Below are 17,456 nucleotides of genomic sequence, written 5' to 3' on the forward strand. Positions count from 1 at the left end.
ATATAGCAAGCTATATTTAATGCAACTATGTGTTTAGCTCTCACTAATTTAATAAATGGACACAAACGTGAAGCACGTACTTAAGTGTTCAGCTGAGTCTCACTGTGGGGGAGCGCTTTGTGTGAAATGAAGGCGTTGGTTTCTTTAAACCTTTAGATTCCCCAATTTCCTGAAGCTAAAACCCTCTTGTCTTCCACCCTTTCTTCCTCTCTTTCAGACCTTGGAGGAGAAAGTATCTAAAGGGTTTGTGTTTTGTTGTTTTCTTTAGAAAGACCTGTTTGCATTCCGCTGCTCACTAATCCTGGGGGAAAGGGCTGCTTTGTGAGTGCGGTTTCTCACAGTGAGGACGTGTATTTTGATACTTCACCTAAGTGGAGTCTCATGCCATGCCACAGACTGGTTTTAATATGAACCTGCATCGTAAAAGTGGATGGCAGAAATTAATTGTTTAGACCTTGAGATATCGGCTCCAAACGGTTCGTACAGGGGGTCATCCCTGCTAGGATCCAAGGCATGGCACTGGGTCTTTGATACAGCTTTATTTATAAGTCTCATTTAAAACTTTTTCAGAAGGTTTTTCAGCAATTTTATAGCCATTTTTTAAGACCAGCTGTAAAGAAATCCAGCCTCAGTTGATCCAAAGAATATCCCTGTATCTAGCACTTGAAATCCAGTGTTGTAAAGTGGAGAAAGGGGCTCGCACCACCCAGCTCCAGCCACCTTGCTAATGTAGCCACCAGGCCCCTCCAGGCAGCCTCTGGGATCAGCAGAGGGAGGAGAACCCCTAGAGAGCACTGCAGAGCGGGCACGCAACAGACGTGCTTCAATAATAAATTTCATAGTAAATTTAATAATTGAAAAGTAATTTAATAATTGTAGTAATTCTGCAGAAGAGCCGCCCATCTCCACTGACTGTGATGGGATAACGTGAATTCTCCCTGTCTCCATGTCTCAGTGTTTGTTCTCTTTTTTTTTAATTCTCAAGCTTCAACCGTCCTCCGATGATTTTCTCTTTTAAAAGTTCCCGTTTCTTTGTCTTTTTCTTATTGGTGCGTTAATAGGTGGCTGGGGCACAGGACTCTCTGCCTGAGGGCATCAGCTGTTGGTCTCCCTGACACCCATGGCAACAAATCTGTGATGCTTCAAAAGAAATGAGCACTCTGCTTAACTTACAGAACCTCCTTATTGTGTAGCTCTGTCCGCAGACATTTTGGGAGACAGGATCCTCCTTGACCCTCCCAGCCAATTATTTTAACCAGAAGGCTGATTACTGTTGTTCTGATCTTGGACAGCATCACTAGAGCTGTTCCTAATGATCATAAATAGCAATCAGTGCTCTTGCAAATTCCTCTTTTTTCTCCAGCATGGCTGCCTAAATTCTGTCCATCATCCATTTGCTGTGCTGCTTTCTCGTTCCCTCACTTCAAAAGAGCACGCATCCTCCTAAAATAATTAATACTACATTGTTAGATAGATTTAAAATTGCCTGCATGATTTAGATGCAGAAGTACCCTTAAGAGTTAATGCACTTTGGTTTTCTAAGTCAAGTTAGGCACGTAACGAAAATCTGAGTAATTTTGCTTGTCTGTTTTAGAGTAGTGCTTTGGGATGGAGCCAGGGCAGGGATACACAGGAGGTTCACACAGGATAAGAAAACAAAGGTTAAAAAAGCTGTTACTGACCATTTCATTAGTGACCTGTTTATTATTAATAAAGATACACATCTGTGTCATAGCTTATGAAATACAATATTCAGTATTACGGGATCGGTGCTAATGCTCATTTCTATATCAGCATATTTTTGTTACTTTTATGTATAGCATAACTTTTTAAGTCTTTTCCCTGATCCCTAAAGATCTTCATTTATGATTCTTTTATTTCTCTTCAAAAAGTTCACTTTTCTTTGTTTGTTTTTAATTTAATTTCACCTTTAAGTCTTCATTTGTAGCTGTCTGCTTGATTGTCTGTGACAAAGATTTATACTTCCCTGACAGCTGCAGAAACCTGTTTCAAGTAACCAAACATTAAAAAACCCCTAAGATGAACTCTAATTGTTAGCTAGGTGTAATCAATTATTCTTAGTTTGTGTAGTCAGGTGTACATAATAAGCTGCAAACATATGGGAAAGCTTCAGAAGGGTGATAATGCATGTAAACAAAAACATGTTCAACATAAATAATGCTTAATTTAATGGAGAAGTTAATTTTATGGATTTTTGTTTGTGAAGTTTTTGAAGTGGAAATACTTTTGGCTTTATGTTCACCACAGACATTTTGACAATTAACTCTTTCAAGTCACTGAAGTAACAAAACCTGTGGTTATAACACGTTTGCTCTGGATTCCAGAGGAGTTGCTGGCCTCACTTTGGTATCTTAAATACTTATTTCCTACAGCAAATTTTGACCTGCATTGCATACCAAGAGTGACTGATAAAATCAGTTACCAGAACGGAGCCCTGCTCTGCTCGCTCTGTAATGCAGTGAGGCTTTCTCTTTGTACATCCCCCAGCAGGATCCAAGCAGCGTCTTCTGAGGCATCTGAATGAATTAGGAGCCTGTGGCCGTTATCAGAACTTCCTCTTTTTGACACTTAGGGTGCCGCATTCCCAACGCATTTCTGAAAATTGGATTTAGCTCTGTGAGAAACTGTGATACAAGGGCAAATTTTTACCTTTTTCATAAAACCCCACAGTATAGTGAGCCCAGTTTTCAGGCACTGGCATCTAAAGAGGTGTATTTCTCAATGTGTGAACCTACCCTGAAGCTCTAGCAAATCTGAGAGCTTTTCCAAGAGCTTGAATACCATCGTTCTGGTCTTTTAAGCCAATTGGTTGGCTGCTGTTTAGCCATGCTTGAGCGGACATCAAAAGTAAACATATGAAAACTAGGTCCAGCCTCTGTACCTCTCTGCCTGACTACTGTTCTCTAAAGGCACAATATATTCACGCTGTTGCAGCAGTCTAAGAGATACAAAGCTATGACAGGCCCACAGGGAAAGTACCAGAGCAAAGAAAGAAGAGCAGAATGGTTATATCTTTTAGGTTTTCAAATTCGAGCCTGATGAAAACAAGATCAGTTACTGCAAACCCTCTAATACAACAGCATCCTTATACTGCTACTTCGAAAGAAACATGAGACTTCATTTGGCAGTAAGCATCCCCCTGCAGTGTGTTTTTAGACACATATAAGCAAATTGGTGTACATTTTTGTCTGTATTGCTAAAAAATGCATTTTTATACAAACCGTGCAAATAAATATAGCACTAAAAAACATCTACTGCAGAAGGGCTGAGCTGCTCTTCCTATCTGAGGGCTTGCTGTGTCATGAAGTGCTTAGATCAGCTTTACTTGAGGATGTTGGGTTTAGGCGTGCCGTGGGTTCCTCACCTGAGTTCCGCCACTGTAGGATTCAATGTGGTAGCAGTACAGTTTTATTATTAGCAACACAAATTCCATTACGTCAGTTAAAGTATTCAATTAAAAAAATTAGATCCCAGGAGTAGATTTAAATAGCTAAATGTTGATTTAGATTCTTTAGAGACTCACTTTGGACATACTGCTCTTTACACCTCCCTCTCTTAAAGGAAGAAGAATGGATAAAGCATTGCATTTCCCCATTAACAGCAGTGAAAAAATGCTTTATTTGCAGTGATTTTCTTTTCTTGAAAAACTAGCAAGAGTTATCATAGTGCTTTTTCTTCAGATGAGCTTTTACAGTTTTCCTCAAGTATTTTTCCTTCCTTCCTCTTCTACTTACCAAGGCAAACACTGTTTTTTCCACGTCAGTCCTTCGGTGACTGCTTACGAAAAGCCATGAGACGTGAAATCTCGGAAGCGCTGTATAGCAGTACAGCTTTGCAGATAACCTGTCTTCTTTCAAAGCTTTCCTTTCTTTTCCAAAGGTTTTCTAGACTGGGTTCCTAAGAAAATGCAACGGGTAGGATGTGTTGAGCTGCTGAACACAGTCCAGAGACGAATACAGCCAAGGCTTCACGTTTTTGGACATATCCATGAAGGTCAGAACACGTTTCCTTCTATCTATATTTAGAAACCACAAACACAGAAGTTGTCTGGTTTAACTTAGCTTTTTCAAACTTGAACTGAACTGAAGCACTTCTGGAATTCAGATACTTACGTAACTGCGTATATAGGGATGGAATTGGCTGATACATTTCAATATTTGTACTTCAGCTTCTCTTTCAGTTTCTACATCTACAAAACAGGGTGATGCCTCCTTCACAGAGAGGATTACTGTGAATTTTAAAACAAGAACACGAGTCCAGTAGTTACAGAAAGTGGCTAAATATTAGGATTGGTGAATGGTATTTTCCTCTGCTGAATCTCTGTGACTTAAGATAATTCATGTAAGCTCTCTGTGTCTCTGTTTCTGCATTTGTAAAATGGGTCAGAGTGCTTTGGGGGGTGCTTCTAAGGCTTAATCTTCAAGATTGTACAATAAAGGTTGTCTCTCCCCATCAGTGCATATATGAAGTTGAAATCAAGAGGGATGTCACCACTGACTTGTGTAGAAGTTCAAGATACTTATTCATCTATTTATTTGCTTTGGTAGGGGAAACATTTTGCACCCAGACAGAACAAAGTGGTTCCCTTGCCTATTTGATTTTTAACTGGAAAAAGATGAGTTCACGTAAGTCAGTAAATGGTGACGAATGTGCTCCACTGAGTTCATCTCCAGGCAAAGGGAAGGGTAGAAGCTGTCTGCCATGGAGAGGTCTGTGCTGTTCACATTTCATGGCAGCAAGGCTTCAAGCTGCAGCCCCACCAAAAGAAACCTCTGGGCTGTGCAGAAGTGTGCCCGTTGGAACGTGAGCCTGTGTTACCAGCTTCTTGGCAATGTTCACTTACTGGCAGGGAAAGGTGCTCCACAACTGCCAGTTTTCTGCTTCTGGGACTGCTCCAGCCTCTGAGGTAGGATCTCTGTGGGTCTCACCACTGTCGAAATGAACAAGTGGAAAAACCGGCGTAGCTGGCATTCGTGTTTTTGTGAAGATCCATTACCCTTCCCAAGAAATCCCACTCTCTGACTTGTTGCTGGGGGCTTTCACCATGCTAAGTGAGGAGTGGCACTGCTGAGAGGTGTGCTGGTGTAAAATTGATGGGGAAGACATTCAGATTATTTTACAGCTCAGAGATTAAGCCCATTCTCCTCCTGTGTCTCATCTTTGGTGACCTATTAATGCCTAGTTAATGTCCAAAGTGCAGTTAGATCACAGAGTAAACAAACAACGCGTAGGCAGTATTTTTTCGTAACCCTTTGCTGTTAGAGCAGTCTTTGAGATTCCGTACGAGAGAGCTGGTGAATACAGTTCAAACTCATTGTCTTTTCAGAAATCGTAAGCCAAGTGGGTTGCAGGGATATAAGCAGTTAGCAAGCCATGAAGCTTCAGGCAGGTAAACAAAATCACATCTGCTAAGACCAAGCCCAACTTTGGCTCCCAAGGGAAAAGAGCGGCACCTCCACCGAATGGTAAATCTTGTGAATTAATATAGTTGGCACAGTAGGCATCAGAACACAGAAACGAGGTACTCTTTTTGTTAACTATCATGATTTAGAGAAAACAAATGGGGAACTGCCTAGCCTGTTTTGCAGTGGGAGGCTGAATCTCTGCAGAGGAGAATTCCCATTGCAGACAGTCTGTGCAAACGAAGCTGCTCTTTGTAGAGAGAATGCATGATGTGAACAGATGAGTTCTTCCCCTGACTGAGCCTGGCTACATCTGCAGCAGTCATTTACTGAACATCCAGGAGGAAGAGATGCTTAGAAGAGATGTTTCTTCCCTATTCCCCCTCTGCACTGCTGTCGCTGCCAAAAAATCCCTCCACACGTGGGCTTGCTGTGATCGACCCCTGGGGCGACAGGCAGCGTGGCAGGGACTCCGGCTGCAATCCTGGTTTGCCCGTTACAGCCAGTACTTGGCTGAGGTCACGGCCAAGGAAACTGTTGGCAGCAGGGTAGGAGTGAAAACTGTAGCATTAGGAATCTTCCAGCAAAAAGAGTGTATCAGCAAGCTGCTTCTGTTCCCTCCAAAGGTGTAGCCGAGGAGACGGGAAGTCCCAGCAGCAATGCTGACTGTCCTCCGTGCAGTTTGTGTTTTATACAGAACAATTGTTCTGTGGCAAACAGCAACTGATTGAAAGAAATGTCTGTGACAGGAACCTGACAAGAGTTTTCTTCCCTCCCTAGTCCCTAATTATAATGTGGTTTTTCCATGGGGAGTCCAGGAGGCCTTGCATTATTCAGGGTATTTTAAGGAACAAAAAAGAAAGGAATTTGGCTACCGTTTCTTTGTTTTAAATTATGCAACTATCAATGCTTCTGTAAGACACGAAATTTCACTCAGCAAAACTGTAGGATCCAAGGTACCTAGGGTTTGAATAGCTGGAACTGAGTGTAGGTAGCAAGGAATATGTTTCACTATTAACTTCATTAATGGTGAGACTGAATCTTAGTACAAATGCTTTCTACCAGGTGATTTCCCCCAAATCATGTATTTCTGATTGTATATGCATTTCTTCATATTGATCATGATATTCCAATGCAAGTTTCCAACATTAAGCTTTTAGTTTTAGTGTAATGAAGCTTATGTTTTTTCCTAGTCATTCATGAAAAGATTTTTGACAATGTGGTGTGTCTACTTTTTCATAACGCCAGGGCAGTTAAAGTGCTGCTACAGCATCTCACTGTATCTCTGCAGCAGTAGGGCTGGGAGCTTGAGTTTCTGCACATTTACCTCTGGAATTGTTTGGCTGTGGTGTCTGGTCAGACACGAGACGTGGTTAAAGCTTTTTCGCCACTGGTGAGACATACAGAAGGGTGTTTTCTCCCGTGGAAATGTTATGGTGTCTTAGGGTGTGAACTCACCTTGTCTGTCAGAGAATGCATTAATAAACCCATTTTTTTCTCTGCCTGGGCAGGCATTTTAGTGTCTTTCCATCAAATTGGGTGGAAATTGGTCAAGTTCAAACACAGAGGAAGAAGAGGTTCCTACTAGAGAGGTCCTGCCCAGGGGCACATGCACACACACTCCCCTTGGCCAAGCAATGTTTTTTCTTCATTGGTTGCTTAAAAGATGTACAATAAAGGACAGAAGAAGAGGTGGAAAGATGAAATTTGCCCAAAGTTTGCTGCGCTGATGACTGCAAACCTAAATGATAAGAAATATTTTTTTTCAATGCTGCGATTGTCTAAGCTCCATCTTCTCATCCTTTCTGAAATAGAGAAGGTTTTAAGAAAAAAGCTTTACAGAGAAAAATAGCTGTCTTTGTAAGGAGGTTTGGCGAGTTCGCTGCCGGAGATTATAGCCACTGGCTGGTGAGGGTCTGTTTTGCTGTTCTTACACAAATCAAAAGATGGCAAAAGGTTCTGCTGTAGGACGAAGATGGTATTATTAATTCGGGAGACCTTTATGTTTTGCATGAAGAGGATTTTTAAATTCCTTCTGAGTAATAAACGTGGCACTCACCGTTGTGTGATAAAGGTGAATAATTAAAAAAAAGATCATAGTGAATAATGAGAGTAATGAGAATTTTTCTTTCTTTGTAGGTTATGGTGTCATGGCTGATGGAACTACTACCTATGTGAATGCATCTGTGTGCACTGTGAATTACCAGCCACTTAATCCACCTATAGTTATTGACTTGCCTACTCCAAGGAACACATGATTATAATGAGGATTTAAAGTTGTACCCAACACATTAGCAACTTTATATTGCTGGCTGAGAATCCCAGTAGGGAACCATTCAACAAAAACGCAAAAACCTTCTTCTTTTTTCCCTGCTAGCTCTTCACAGATAAATTTTGAGTGACACAAGTGGATGAGGAACAAAGACATTTTGGTGCCAGAAACAGATTAAAGACTTTAACATTTCACCATTAAAATATTTGTGAACGCAGAAAGTGAATGCATTCCACATATATATATATACATATACATATATATCTCTCTCAAGTAGGGACTTTTGTATATACCGTACATTATATTGGACTTATTAAAAGAACAATGTCTTTCAAAGGAGTGTTTCTTTAAGAAAGTTTGCAGTTTAAACTTAAGTGTTTAGACTAGGATTTCCTCATTTCAGATGTTTCCCAGTGAGCTCTTGGTAAAAGAAAAATGATGGTAAAGATGTTTTCCCTTAATTAACATGGCAAATACAAGAGATGGCGCATGAATGGCCGGTCACAGGAGGAAAGCTATTACTTCAAGTCCTCCAGGTCTAAGTCTTTGCATCTATTCAAAACCAATGCAATAGAGGCCCTAAGTCACTGTACGGAAATGAAGTTTTACTACATCTGGCATTACAGATGGTAAGGGAAATGGTGCATATTGCCGGCGTGCTGTAAACAGCTCAACATTCAAGAAGGGAGACTGTGTTAAGTGCAGTATAAACTCAGGAATTTGTAACCTGGCCTCGCCTGTGAAAAAAAGGATGATGTTTCCCTTAAAAAAAAAAAAAAAGAAGAAAAAACATAGCTGTGTTTTCATACGGTAAGGCGATATGTGATTGTATGTAAAAAGCAAAAAAACCACCACAAACCCCACACCTAATGTTCAGTAGTGGTGTGTTAAATAAAACCCACTGGGACTGTTTGTTTAAAACCTGTTAATGGGACATGCAGCCAATGATGAGATTACTGGTGTGACTTTGGCCCCAGCCAGAAGTGATTAAATGTCTTTGTGACCAATTTGTCCGTGGGGAGCGTTACGGCTGTCAAGGGGAAGGGCTCACCCCGAGGTGGAGTTTGGGCACTCACTTCTGGGTAGCTCCATCGTAGCGTCAGTGGGGCGAGTGACGCGCACCCCAGTGGGTACGGAGCAGGGGTCACCTCACAGCCCCGCCTGGTGCGTGCCCGCTCCCGGACACTGCTGAGAGAGGCCCCGGACAGCCGAGCTGAAATCCGTCTGTCGTGTTGCATGTGACGCCAGGCAGAGCAGGGCCCGTGTCGGGGGCGGGCTGGGGCGGCCGCTGCCACGGCGCTGCCCCTGCGGCTTCCCGGCAGCTCAGCAGAGCGGCCGACGTGCGGGGACCTCAGTCCCAGCCTCGGCACGAGCTTGAGAATTGATCACAAACCCACCGCCAAAAAAAAAGGTGCTTCAAATGTGCCCTACAAGAAGTGGGTTTCTGCCTTGAACTAGCAAACATCTCCGTGCTCAAAGAGGAGCCTTTTTGCCTTGATGGAGATAATTTAACTGCTGTATTCCGAACATTGACTGAACTGGTGGCTGACGGCATCTAGACGTTAATCTTGCCCGCACTCATCAGGCAGACGATGGCACGACCAGCGCAGGGTTTGCGGCTCCGTGCGTAGCCCACCTCCGCGCACACGCACTGGATAATTGTGTATGTTACTTTTTGCCTGATCTATGGATGTAAATGTGAGTTTCCTGTAGCAGCTGCGTGTACACTATGTGCATACACAATTTAAAATTCCTGTGTCGCAAAACCACGCTGTGTCAGCCTCGGCTCTACGCAAGGTGGGCACAAATGTTGCATTTCGCTGGCGTCCCAGGGGCAGCAGCTCTTCCAGCTGCTGCTGGGAGCAGGGACACGCGAGCCCAGTGGCACCTGGGCTGTGGACCCAGCCGAAGCCACCAGACTGTCAGAAAACACGACAGGTCACAGGTCTGTCATTTCTTGTAAGCTGTTGGGTGACTTGGGGTCTAAACTAATGTGCTGCCTTTTCCTGAAATGAAACCCAAACCAACTGGTGACGCCTGCAACTGGTTTTTGGGTGAATAGTTCACAAGCGCATGAGCAATCTGCCATGAATTCAGAGGGGGCCACTTTTGTCAAAACTATTGGTATAGAAATTGCAGGATCAGCTCCTAAATCAGCAAGGACTGAAATTCATAGTTGAATATGAACTCCCGCCATCATCGGGAAGATGAGCAATAGCGTGTAGTTAGAATAAAAGTGTCTTAGCTCGTCACAATTCAAGCGGTTTACAACAAATGTGGCAGGAAATTGGCTGTATGTTAAGGTCTGAAATGTTTACATTCGCTCACGGCACTTGAGAGACTAAAATGTTAAAGTGGGGGGAAGAGGTCCTTTTATTAGCCTCAACAAAATTTCTATGTCAACCATAAACTATTCTCTTAAAAATAATTTTTCCTAAGGTATCTTCAAAATACTGTGTATTTTTATGTGGAAAGGATACAAAAGCAGCTGTTACTTCAAAATATCATTTAAAGTACTTGAGGTATGAAAGCTTAAAGATTATTTAATCATTTTGGCATAACTTGATTGTTGTTGTAATTTTTGGTCAAAGCATGTTAGACAAATAAAGTCTTAAAAAAAAACCCCAACCACCAACCCCCAAAATAAGGCTCTTTTCTCCACCTCATGCGTTCAGCTCCCCGTGGGAAAGGCTCCTGCAGGTGTGGGAGCCAGCCGGCGGGACGCGGGTGGTGCGGCGGAGGGGGCGGGTCGGCGGGGGCTCGGCTGGCAGAGGGGCTGCGTCCGACGGCTTCGGGCCGCCCCGTCTCCTGTCGAAGGCGGCAGATGGGAGTTGGGGCTGCAGGGACAGGGGGACGGCAACGGCTGCCTGGAAGGGGTGAGTTCTGGTGGGGGAAGGCACCAGATGCGAGGCGGGGAGAGGCGAGCGAGGGAGTGCTGCAGCGGCGCGGGGAGGCAGCGGAAGCCCGATGCCGTCCTCGGGGTCAGGGGAAGGATGGCTCGTGCTCTGAGATGAGTGGAAGGGTCAGGGATGTTCTCTCAAGCCATTTCCCACCCACCTCGCCCTGCTGACCTTCACTGACACTTACCCAGGAGCTTCGCTCCCGACGGCGTGCTGATGTGTGGCGCTAATATGTGTGTTCCCATCACCAGGCAGAATTGTTACCGAGATTAATTTCAGTTCGTTTCGATGACGAATAGGGGAGATATCGCTGCATGTCAATGAAAAAAAAAAAAAAAGATTATTTTTACCTCCCTCAGTCGCGTACGGCTGAGGATGTGAAATGTTCCTTGGCTACAAGGCACGAGCAAGCTGGGACTCGGCACCCGCCGGAGCAGCTGCCTCTTGCCAGGCAGCCCCCCCCTGCCGCAGCCGCACCCCAGCCTTGGGTCTGGGCTTTCAGATGATGCTGTTTGGTAGCCCCTGAAGCCAGAGACTCCAAAACTACGACGGTCTTCAAGGAGGTTGCCACAGGAAGCGAGGCCGGCGGCAGCAGCACGCTGGCTGGCCCTGCCGGGTGCTCCACTGGCGGGGGTCTGCGGGGAGGGAAGGTGAAAACCTGTCTGCGGGCGACGGATGGGGCGGAGCGGGTGGGCAGGTGCTCTGGCCTTGCTGCAGGAGGGAGCCAGAGGGGAGAAGGAGTAGTTCATCTCCTCCAGTCGCTGATTGCTGCCAGTAGCCGATGTAAATGCTTCAGAGGAGAGAGGAACAAGACATTCCTTAGAAGGCAATTTTTGGAATAATCTGCCCATGGGGATCTTTGCCCCCCTCCCATTTATTCTTGTTTGTATGAGAATTTCTCCCTTAAAACCCCATATTATTGCTCACTGCTAATGTAATTCACATATAGTGAATATAACTGCAAATGTTCTTTTCTTCCAGGTACGTTCCCGTCCCTTTCTTGCAAGTCTCTCTGCATCTGTGATTTTAGTGATATTTTGGAACAGTGAGCTCCCCGGGTGATTATGCACAGTGCATTAGAACAACAGTATTTCGCTTATCCTTGAACGTGTGCTGCCGTTCGGGTTTATTGACTGTCCCTTTGTTCTCTTTTGATGTGAAAAGTGTAAATAGGAGTACTTATATGTACCTTCTTTGTGCCATTTGTTATTTTGTATACTGCCATTATGTTGCTTTTTACTCACTTCGTCTAGAAATTAAAATCATTTCAATTCTAGCTAGACTCTATTTCTAACCCTCTTACCTTCCCGTCTCGGAAACAGTCTCCTCCTCTCCTCTTGATGTGTCCTTTGGGGGTTAGTGAGAAGCAGCGATGCCAGAGAGGACCCTCCTCTTCCTTCCTATCCGAGCATTTGGACACAGTTCCCTACTACTTTCTCTCCTGATCTTTATCCAGTGCTGTTCTTCATTTGTGTAGGATATTTTTGGGTAATAATATATATTTGCAACCCCCCGTGGAGGACTGTGGTGAGCTGCCCATGGCCCCAGCTAGGTTTTGTCTTTGAGCAGTGACAGCTGAGCTGGTCTTCCCTGGTTTTCACAACCATCATCCCCTTCCTACCAGGCTGTGTCCGTGGGGGGATCCTTTTCCCCTGCTCTGGCCCGTTCCCCTGGGTTGGTGGTGCCCTTGGCGAGCCTCGTCACCCCCGTTGGGCTTTGCTGTCGGGGGCACCTCGTCTGCTGTGTGGGGTGAGCAGCCCCGGGGCTGGGGGTGCTGCTGGGTGGGGCACGGAGCCGTGTGATGTTTGCCCAGTCCTCATCCTGCTTTGGGGGTTATTGTTTCTTGGCTAGTGCCTAACCCATGACCCTTCTTTGCCTCCCGTGTAAAGCTCTTTCACAAAGGCCTTTATCAAAACCTTTGCAAGTGTCCACACCAATTATATCAGAGATACCTCTTCTTGCCAGGACTTTGATGTACCAAAAGCTTTCAAATAGATTAAAGGAACAGGTTTTTCTTTTCCACAAACCGGTTGGCTTTGTTCCCCCCCCTCCGGCCCAGTGAAGTGTATTCCCTCTCAGAGCACAGTGGGCTAAAACTGAGCAGAGTAATTAACCTCACTCCCTGCCACTGGGCCAGCGCTCAACACGCCCTCGCACTCGTGCTGTTTGCTCCAATTCGGTGCGATCCGGGCCCGAGGAGTGGGCAAATCCCTCCCCTCCTCTGGAGAAGAAGCCGTTCGCTTGCTCAGAGCAAACCCCTGGTTTTGCCCGGGGAGCAGCGTGGCACGGCGAGCCCCAGGAGAGGGGGGGACAGCGTAGGAAACAACGACCCACACGGGTTGGCCATTTCGCTTACTCTCATTACATTTTTCCCCTAATGCTTTCTGCTTTCTGAACGGGATGAGCAGCCTGGGAAGGGCCAGATGGGGAAATGCTGGATGTTATAAACATGATGCTATGGCTCATGGTAGTGTTAAACTGCAAAATCAGGGTAAGGAAAATGCTCTGTCCCACCAGCTGAGCTACCCAATACCCAGGACAGAGAGTATCTCCAGGGAGAGCCAGAGGTGACACTGAGGCACCCTCCCACCAGCCCAGCCCCAACTCCGCATTCCCCACTGCGATTTGAGCCTGGCTGCGGGCTCACTGCGGGTCCGGGCTGGACAGCCCCGCTCCCTGACGACTGAAAATTGGGGATATTAGAGGCTATTGGGGTTGGTGGTATGAAGCTTTCCACAGAGGCCACCGGAGCAGTGGGAAAGGGGTCACAGAGGGTCCTGGGGTACTTTCCCCCAACAAGTGCCCCCTTGTTCGGGGGGGTGGCTGGGGATGCCGCAGCAGGGACCCTGCCTGCAGGTGCATGGGGCCAAAGGGGGGTAGGTGCCTCCACCTGCACCTCTGCACGGCGCGGAGCCAGGCGGCCCCACTGCTGGGTGCGGTGGATTCTGCAGCCTCTGCCCTTTTGGGTTTCCATTTCAGGCTGGCGGCGCTGCCCTTCCACCGAGACACCAGGGACCCGAAGGAGCGATGGCTGGGTTCCCAGCTGCATGGTGCCATGCCACGGGGGGCTTTGGGCAACCAGAAATACCCTCATCTGCGCCAGGTAATAACCCACCCTGGCAGGCGGCTGCTGCTGCAGTGGGGAATCTCACAGCCTCCTGCAAACTTTACCTCCCACCATAACGGCCTGGGCCAAATTTTCTGGAAATAATGAAGTTACACAGGATGAAGCAATTTTAGTGGAGTGGGCAATTAAGCCCGTATTTATATTTCTTCTACTGTTTTATAAGGCTGTTGCATGGCGCAGCCATTCTGATTGCATCTGTTACCTGATATTTTAAAATGGACAGAGAGCTGCTTCATACGGACGTGTGGCGGCTGCTGATTACTTTTCCTTTGTTGCCGACTCCTCTGCTTCCCAGGGTTGGTCCCTGCCACTTCATGCCACACATGGTGGGGGTCCCTAAGCAGCTTCTCGCCATGGTCACCCCTGCTACGGATACCTCTGTGGTGTCCCCAGGGATGATGTGTCAGCCTTAACCCATCCTGGTCTTGCTTCTGAGCCCACAGACAAACCGAGCACCCGCAACAAGCTGAACATGGTGTAGGACAAGGGGGTGCGTGAGCCTGGGGACATCTCCTGGCATCACCCTGAGCCTCTCCGGGTCAGCGGGTACCCACATATGGGGTAGGTTTGCCTCTGTGGGGAGGGAAGAGCCTTGCTCAGGGGGGAACAAATGCCAACTCCAGTCAGAGCAAAGGCAGCTCTTCAGCAGGGCGGCTGAGGCGCAGCGTGGCAGAGCAGGGCAAGCCTCCAGAGACGAATGCCCAGCAGGGTCCCCCAGCCCCCCAGCATCAGAATTTGTTTGTGAACTGATAACCTCATGGCCTGCCTGTGGCGCTCTGACCGGGATTTCCGCCCCTCCTTCATGCACCAGGTGATGCACCACCCTCTGCTCTGGGAACAGCTTTGCAGTCCTCTGCTGCCATGTACACAGAAAGGAAAAGCTGCTGTGAAGCCACCAAGGAGTCAAGAGAAGTAACCGCTTCGAACCTGCCGCGCCATCGTTTCATCCTGTGCCCTCTGGGTACCCATCACTGGGGAGTGATGGTTTACCCACACTCCTCCAAAGCACCTTCTTTCCCCGCCTGTTACGCTCGTAACAGACTGTGTACATAATTACATTTATTGCTTGTTCAAAAAGAAATAATAGCTCTGAAGTATTACCTATCGGGTTTGTTTCTGCGGATGCCCGTAACAACAATTAATCACACGTATTAACACGCGGTCAAGAGACCTGTCAAAACTGGAGCTTTCGAGCAGTAAACAGAGCTCACGCAATTAGCAGTCCCCGCTCTGAAAACACTTGGATTGATTCATTGTTCCTCCCAACACCTAAGAAAGTCAGGGAAGTAATAAATCATGAAAATAGAGACAAGGCACTCAGCAAACTATGATGAAGACACTTCATCAGCCGCCTTCAGCTCTGCGTCGGTGTGTTGCACTGGAGTTGGCACTGGCCGAGCTGGTTGCACAACAGCTGTAACCAACACCAGGGTAAACTTGGGAACACTGTCCTCTCTTCTAAGTTAAAAGCAGAGGATTTCTTAATTGCTTTTAATCCACCTGCTACCGAGCAGATGCTGTCCCTTGAAATAAAGGTACAGGGCAGAGATTTTAATCTGAAGAGTAGGACTTTCTACACCTAGCCCACAAGGCCGGGTGGATGGAGGGGAAAAGGGTGCAGCTGCCTTTGCTGGTTAGGAAAGGGTCCTTCCACCCTCCACCAGTGCAGGATGCCACAGCAAGAGACACCTGGCTCTCCTGGGTCCTGGGTGTGCTTTGTTAAAGCAGCTCCTTTTAACTTGCAAAAAAAAAATCAACATTTGCTAAAGGAATAAAAGGAAAAAGGACAACAGCAGCAGAAGAGGAACGGCTCCTCCAAACTTTGAAGCTGGTGTTATCTATTAGAAACAACAAAAGGAACTCAAAGCTGGGAGATGGAAAGCAACAAAACGTATGAAAGCAAATGACTTGAATGGGGCTCTCAGAAGTGACGGTGACGTTTTGTGCTCCCTATTGGCTTCATTTCTGTTTCTGAGCAAAAACAGAGAGTGTCCTTCAAAGAACAGTGTTGTCTCAGTAGTCTCTGCGCTGGCATTATTAACAGTGGTTGTGTTCAGCAATTGTGGTGTTGGTCTAAAAATCATCAGGAACTCACAACCCACATGTAGAGTTGAAACAGGAAGGTGGTATGTGGGCTTTTTATTTTTTAATAAAGAAAAAAAGACTGGTTTTATTCTTTAAAAAAGTTTCTTAGAGATGTAAAAGACAGTTACTTCTCTTGCCTCCTCGGTGGCTTCCCTGGCTTTTCCTCTCTTGTGTACATGGCTGCAGAGGGCTGCAAAGTTGTTCCCCCACGAAGAGGGTGCTGGTAGCAGTGCGAGTGCAAAGCTGAGCCAAATCCATGCAACACTCTGTCAGAAGCCCAAGGCCCATTGAATCTGGAAACCAACTTACTCCGTGAGGAGCAAAATGACCCAAGCCTGGTTTCCCAGTCGCTCAGGTCCTGGCGGCACCCAGCCCAACCTCCCGCTCTGAGCACAGCCAGCCAGGCAGGCTGCTCAGGGCTCCTCCAGCTGAGTTCGGAGTATCTCCAAAGATGGAGAGCTCATCACCCGCCCAGGCATCTCTGCCGGTGTTTGACCACCCTCGTGGTGTAAAATGCTCCTCCTTGTAGGAGGGGAAGCCACCTGCAATGCTCCCCGTCCCCAGTGTCCCCCAGCCTGTGTGGCTATGAGTGACATCCTGCATGGTGATGTCCTTCGTGGTGATGTCCTGCGTGGTGACATCCTGTGTGGTGACATCCTGCATGGTGATGTCCTGCGTGGTGACATCCTGCATGGTGATGTCCTGCATGGTGATGTCCTGCATGGTGACATCCTGCGTGGTGACATCCTGCGTGGTGACATCCTGCATGGTGATGTCCTGCATGGTGATGTCCTGCATGGTGATGTCCTGCGTGGTGACATCCTGTGTGGTGACATCCTGCATGGTGATGTCCTGCGTGGTGACTGGCTCAGAGCTGCCACGCAGCCTCCAGGCACCCGGCACGTCCATCTGACTGCCCCAGCCCCTCCAAAACTTAACATACATGGGGAGCCACAGCAAAACCCCGGAACCTGCTGTTTTTCTTCCTTCTGCCCTGATGCCTTCAGTGCAACAACATGATTTGCTTTGGTTGTTTTGGGACAGCAGGAGGAAAACCTACTCTGAAGGGATGTGTGCTGGGAAATGTCTTGGTCATATCGAAGTCAGCAGAAGTATGAGCACTGACCTCAGCAAAACAAGCATCTAAATGAGTTTGAGCCAAGAGCAGCCTCATATGACTGCACCCTAAGGCTTATGCACTTTTTCGGGATGTTTTCAAGAGCTGCTGTGTTTATCTCTGCTCTGTGCCCTTTTCTAGCCGAGCTGGAGTAGTTGAGAGATCCGCTGTGCTGGACCTTCACTTCTCCTGGCTGAGTGAGAGCAGCCTCCTTTCCAGGGGAAACCCTCTGATCATGTTTTAATGGCAGATCGTGCTCACTTCATCTGAATTTTATTCAGACTTGCACTTCATTTTTGTGACTGTTTTTCAAGGGACATTTCAGCTTTTCAAGGGAACACATCTTCAAAGTGGAAGGTAGGTGCCCCTGCGTCACCGGAGTTTTACCCCTGTAAGAGGCAGAGGCTCAGGGTGCTGGGCTATGTAGTTATTGCAAACCATGGCAGTTTAGTTCAGGTTTAGCTGGGATATGAGACTTCAAATGCAGGAACTTGAGCTATAGCAAGCAAAAAGGTTAATTCTTTGGGGAAGG

At 46.7% G+C, this 17,456-nt stretch overlaps 1 protein-coding gene across 2 annotated transcripts in view; it reads left to right on the plus strand.

Moving 5' to 3' along the window:
* MPPED1 (metallophosphoesterase domain containing 1) overlaps positions 1 to 10,323 on the plus strand; it is a 64,960-nt gene extending 54,637 nt beyond the window's left edge. Inside the window, exons 6-7 of one of the 2 annotated variants that reach the window (XM_074825577.1) lie at positions 3,901 to 4,014; positions 7,563 to 10,323. In XM_074825577.1, the coding sequence (XP_074681678.1) occupies positions 3,901 to 4,014; positions 7,563 to 7,681 (233 nt within the window). In that variant the 3' untranslated portion in view covers positions 7,682 to 10,323. The remainder of the gene's footprint in view (positions 1 to 3,900; positions 4,015 to 7,562) is intronic. The other variant, XM_074825580.1, reaches the window with a different exon arrangement.
* The last annotated feature ends 7,133 nt before the right edge of the window (positions 10,324 to 17,456 follow it).

This window comes from Strix aluco, chromosome 5 (genome assembly GCF_031877795.1).
Source record: "Strix aluco isolate bStrAlu1 chromosome 5, bStrAlu1.hap1, whole genome shotgun sequence".
Taxonomy (NCBI): Eukaryota; Metazoa; Chordata; class Aves; order Strigiformes; family Strigidae; genus Strix; species Strix aluco.